General features: G+C 38.4%; 1 protein-coding gene across 15 annotated transcripts in view; it reads right to left on the reverse strand.

The window, feature by feature from the left end:
- Positions 1-5,647, reverse strand: part of MFF (mitochondrial fission factor) — a 31,698-nt gene extending 26,051 nt beyond the window's left edge. For 4 of the 15 annotated variants that reach the window (XM_069466631.1, XM_069466620.1, XM_069466573.1 and 1 more), the window contains exons 1-3: positions 5,473-5,647; positions 2,321-2,431; positions 45-265 (exon numbers count right to left, since the gene is read on the reverse strand). In XM_069466631.1, coding sequence (XP_069322732.1) covers positions 45-225 — 181 coding nt within the window. In that variant the 5' untranslated portion in view covers positions 226-265; positions 2,321-2,431; positions 5,473-5,647. Of the gene's footprint in view, positions 1-44; positions 266-1,175; positions 1,354-2,320; positions 2,432-5,472 lie in introns of those variants that run through there. The other 11 variants (XM_069466557.1, XM_069466565.1, XM_069466601.1 and 8 more) reach the window with 9 other exon arrangements.
- Between the last annotated feature and the right edge of the window lie 353 nt (positions 5,648-6,000).

The raw sequence follows: 6,000 nt of genomic DNA on the forward strand, positions 1-6,000 counted from the left end.
AAATGAAGATTTACCAAGAAACTTTCTAAATAAGTGTGAAATACCTGCTACAACGATCCTCTCTGGAACCTGCATTATCACACTAGCATTTGGAACTCCTTCTTGGAATCCTTGCTCCAGGTCAGCATTTGGTGGTGCTACTTTTAACTTTTCCGGGACCCTCATTCGCTGACTAATACCTTCGGTATATTCCATTTCATACTGAATTCGACTAATTTCCGCCATCTCAGAAGCAGTGGGAGAAGGAAATGCTGCCCCACTCACCCTGTGGGAGAAAAATTTAAAGACAGGGATGACCCAGTATTAAAATGCCAGTCTCCTCTGTGTAGTGAAGTTAGAAGACATTATCTTACAGAAAGAGCAAAAGGAAACTTCTCATTTGCAAATACTGAATACATACAAAGGAAAAATAAATCATCGAAGACAATGTTTTCCTAAACAAAATGCCTTCTTACTTATCAGCTGAAATTGTACTTAAGGATACTGTTTAGAAGCAAATTTTAAAAATTATGTGTACATACACATACACATATACTCTCTCTGCAGAAACAAAAATATGCATGCTGCTTATAACTCAAAAATGCCTGAAATAGAATGTAAATTAAAATTTCCTAACCTATTTGAGGGAAAGCTGCTTGACCTCTATAAAAATAAAATTAGAAATTGCTGTCATGCATGAAAAAAATAAAACCTTTAAATGATAAAAATCCAACTCCCAAGGTAAATAAGTTTAATTCTGAATTTACTAAAAAACGATGCAACTCCTGAAAATCACATCACAGAAATTAAAACTCTTACTGAATGTGTATCTAATGACCGAGATGCAATGAATACCAAATATAAAATTTGTATTAATAAATCCTAATGTATGCATTCATTTTTGGAGGGATTGAAAGTTTTACATTATTAATTTGTATTTAATATCATATTTACATATATATTTTTTAAAAGCATCACATGCCTTTAAAGGGAAAGACAGTACAAATGCATTGAGTAACCTTCTAAATTGGAGAAGGATCCATGATTCCAGGGAAACATGGTAGAAATAATGTTGCCCCAAAATACAGAATGCCAATAAAAGTGTAAAAGATCATGGTCAGCCTATGGCCATCAGCTTTAATGCCACTGTCTCTCAAACCTGTAATACCAGCTCAACTGAATAAAATTTCACTGACCTTCCTAGTGGTGTGTCACTGCTTGTTCTTTTACTCATTTTAATACAGTAAATACACGTCTAAAATAGCTATTAAAATACTGCTACCCTGTAGTTCAGTTTACTTTACACAACAATTCCCCTACAGATCTGAACTTTTTTTGGAGGTGTACATAACAACACGGACACTGCTTTTCCAGCTGCAAAAAAGAAAGAATAAAAATCAGTATTTCAACAATTCATTTCATAAGAAAACTATGAATAAAAGTGAATATCTACTTAAAATTATTTTTAGACTTGAACATGGCTTGGGGCTTGGTCTGAGAAATCAATTTTCAAATCTCTCCTGAACAGTTATTCTATACCTTGAAAATCACAAAGACGGTTTTAAGCATAGTCTGTTTTATGATTGTGCAAACAGGATAAAGAAAAGCTCTATCAAATGTATATACAAACGTGAAGTTAGACTAGAAAAAAACAACACTGCCATAAAACTCCTCTAATCGTTATATCCTAAAGGGAAAAAAACCTTTTTTTTCTGGACTAAGCACAAATGAAGAAATAAAGAAGAGGATGCGAAGGGTAAAAAGTAAATATATTTGAGGTAGCCTAAAAATTTGGTATGTAAGCAATGGTTTCTTTAAAAGGAAATAAATTTCAAAAAGTTGAATTACACCAAATTTTCAGCAAAAGATATTATATATAAATTAAGGGCAATAAAAAATTAAAGACAGTAGAAATGTCTTTATGATAGTGGGGATATTTCCTAAACTACATGTCAAGAGATGTAGTCTGAACCTGCAGCCTTACCACATGTGGCCTTCTAGGTCCTTAAGTGCGGCCTTTTGACTGAATCCAAACTTTACAGAAGAAACCCTTTTGTTAAAAGGGGTGCAACAGAAAAAGAAGCAGCTTTTCTTGCTTCCTTTGGTGCTTAAAAAAGAACACTCTTGAAATCAGGAGGCCACAGGTTCCTCGCCTCTGGATGCTTAGCAGAGTTCTTAGTAGTTGGTTATCCTGCTAAGTCCTGACAACTGGTTTAATAATCACTGCTAACTAGCTTCTTTTATTCTTTACCAAAATGTCTTTGGGGACATAAATCTTTAAGGATTTGGCATGCAGATGATTTAAAGACTAATAGAGCCAAAAGAGAAAATTTTTACTCACAAATGTGTACCAACTACTGCTTGCTATTTGGCACTATCGCTTCTGTGCTTCATATTAAATCCTTTAACTTGCTTCAATGTGCATGTGCTGGATTTACAGCCACTTTTGTCCCTGGGGGAGAAAAATGGGCTAATTGAGAAACTAGATGATACTCATACTAGGGTTTCATTGTTGGGAATTCTCAAAATGGTAACAGTAACAAAGACGAACACATCACCTTAAGAAACCAATAAAAGAATAAAGAAAGAAAAAATTAATAAGTTTACCAACAATCTTAGTACCACAGATAAGGCCCTATGACTATTCATTAGATAAGACAATATAAAGTAAAAGACTAACTTTGTCATTGTTTCTGAATTGTATTTAGAAAGATGTAATGTATGAAAAATATATCAGTTTAAATGAATCTAATACTTATGGGCATGTATACATATGTACACACATGTATATACTGAGGAACAAATGCATTGGTTAAATTTTCATTCACTTAAAATGTTTTTAATTTTGAACACGTAATACATGCACATGGTACAAAGTACATTAAAAATATACAGAAAAAATGGAAGTGTCCCACCCAATCCAACCCTCAACCACCCAGGTCCCCACAGGCAACATCTATAATCAAATTCTGTACACCATTCTAGATGAGATGCTCTTCTAACACTTGTGTGTATCTAAAGCATAGTAAAAACTTATATTTAGGAAAAAAAAAAAAACACTGAAAAGAGCTATGTCAAAAACATTGTAGCTTTGGGACATTATAAATTGAAGTTTTATAACAATAAACAAGAGAAGGAAGTTGTTAGAACCACCTTATCTCCTTGAAATGTGCCATTCTCTGCATTCCATTCATTGCATTTCAGTCTTCTTAATTTTCCATTAGTGTATCTCATAGGTCTCAACATTTCATTCTATAGCAACTTATTTTCTCATGAGAATCTGAATTTGTCAACAATCATTGACTCAGAACATAAAAGTAGACACTGAAAAGCCAACTTCTGGGAAAAGCTAAATTCACCTGTAGGTGAATTACTTAAATTTAAAAGTAAATGGAAATTTTCTATTAAGATTTAACACTGTACTGTCCCCAATTATTGGGTTTTCTGCTTAAGTAAAACAGATCAAAATCTCCCTCATTAGACTACAAAATTTTTGGTAGTATCTTTTGGCAATAAGTAAAATAAACTTTTCATTTGAGGTTAAGATATTAATTCCAGAAGTTCTGTCACTCTGAATCTAGTAGGCACCCAGTACATGATTCTCTATTACATAACTAACGAGATAAAATTTCCCTTAGAATCAAAGATCATTTCGGATCTCTGCTTTCTTTCTTTTTTTTCTTTCCAAGAAAAAGCATGAAGGAACAGATCTCTACTTTCTAAGCCCAGTGGCTCCCAAACATAAGTAATTCATTAACCTCATCCTTTTTTGCTATATGCACGGAGTACATTTACTCTTAGCTACGCTTAATTTTTCTTTAATTCAACTTTAAAAAGAAAACTTAAATAAATGTATTTTAAAAGGAAATTTTATATCACTACTTTAAGCCATAGACTTAATGTACACATATAGATACACATAAAAACATAGCTATTACAAAAAACTGTCACCCACATACCAGCTAGAGTCAAGTCACATCTCACTGGTGGATAGTGTACCAATTTGAGGACACAATAATTCAAGCTCAACTTTCTCATTTTCTATATAAGAACACTTAGGACCCAGAAAGCCTAAGAAGTCACAGAAACAACTAAGTTCATATTGATTGTGGTTACAAAGATTTTATATAATTCACCAATAACAACAACAAAAAAATCTCCAATTCTTTATCACTTATTACGTGGACCTAGGTCAAGGTTTTTATATAGGTCACCTTGTTTCAGTTCTCTTTCCAAACAACTATACTTAAGTCACTGCAAACTTTGAAAAATATGTATTAACGAACTTTAAAATAAAGTTATGAACAAACAAAAAAGTTTCAACACAGAAGAGAGGACAGCAACAGCTAAACGTGGTACTCTTAAAAGGAGGCAGCTCTATCAGACAGGAAGGGAGAGAACAACAATTTCCTTTCGGAAAGAACAGCAAAACCAATTCACAAGCCTCGGAAAACAAAAAGACAGTAAGTCCCCAAACAATTTAATTGCATGGGAAAACACTACTAAGTACAACTAAATCGTCCTAATTTTCCTAAGGGTTTTCTTTTGAGATCTCATTAGCCAACGGAATTGAGGCAGAAACAAATGTTTTTCACCCAGGGAGAGAAAACATTCAAGATCATTCAAAGTGTCTTCGTGGGTGAGAGGCCTGGATACAAATGGTTCTATATTTGGGCACAAGGGCCCCCGAAAGCTTTTCTTTTATCTTCGGCAATTAAAAGACGCCACCACTTTAGAAAGGGTGCTCTGCCCTCGAGAATGTCCCTGTTCTAACTTTGTGGAACGCAGCCCAGGCTTTTCTTTAACCAGAGGACTCATCCTGCAGACCAAGATCAGAGGCCCTTTCCTCCAGCTTCCCTGTTCCTAGAAGGAAACCCGACGAGCAACTGCCTGCATCCACACTTGGGAGCAAGGATGCTTACAAACCGACAGGGGTCTCCCTGGTGGCCCACAGTCACCCGCGATGCCACAACCTGCTTCCAACATGGCCTTTCTTTTCGAACGCTTATTTTCCATAAAACTAAACAAAAACCTACTTTTAAAACGGCAGGCTTACGAGTCATACTGTAAGGTGTCAGGGCCGGGAAGGATGCGTGAAGACAACCAGCAAAGCCCGGCATTCAAGCTCTCAGGACTTTCCTGCCGTTTCCCAAACCCTTAACTATTTTCTAGTCGGGAAAGTCCGAATTAAACCACAAAATAAGATGCCGAACTGCAAAAAGTGAAGAAGTTAGCCCCAAAACATTTGCAGGATAGAGAGCTTCTCTCTCTCGCTCTCCTCCGGGACTGAGAGGGCGGCAAGGTCCTGAGGAGGAGGAAAGGCTAGGGTTGAAGTCGAGAGGTCCGGGGGACGGGATTCCGGCCAGGGCGTCACCACGGGCGGGCCAGGGCCACTGCGGGTCCCTCCGCCCGCCGGAGGGTCAGGGCGGCGGCGCTAGGCCTGGAGGCCAGCTAGGGCCGCGCGTCCCGGGTCGGGAAGACGTCAGAACTCACCCCTAGGCCCACTGGAGGGTCGCCGGCGAGGGCCGCCGCCCGCCGGCTCCCGGGGCGCTCGGGTGAGCGCTCTCTGAGGCCGTTGGCCGAGCGCACCGAGGCGCCCAGGCAAAACCGGCGGAGCGGCCCGCAGCTGGACGGGAGAGAAGCGAGAACGCCCGGGGCTGGCCTCTTCCAGTAGCCGTAACGGAAGCCGATTCGTGGTCATGTGACGCGGGAAAGGGCGGACGTGCGGCTCACGCACAGGAGTAGGGGCCAGGGGACGGCCATATGGAGCCATCTTTGTTGTGGGCAAAGCGCGCGGATTATCTGTGCGGTATGTAAGCTGGATTCATGCTTTTCCTTTGTAGAGTTCATGGTCTAGAAGAACCTCGTGTTTACAAGTTTAACCCTCGGTAGCCAGTTAGAATAACTGTTTTTCTGGACCATCTACATCAAAATTTGTATGGTGTAAGGCCTAAGAATCCTCATAGTTAACCAGCTCCTCTAGTGATTCTTATGCACTCCAATTTTGATTATTCTTTAAGC

Source organism: Eulemur rufifrons, chromosome 1 (genome assembly GCF_041146395.1).
Source record: "Eulemur rufifrons isolate Redbay chromosome 1, OSU_ERuf_1, whole genome shotgun sequence".
In the NCBI taxonomy this organism is placed as follows: domain Eukaryota; kingdom Metazoa; phylum Chordata; class Mammalia; order Primates; family Lemuridae; genus Eulemur; species Eulemur rufifrons.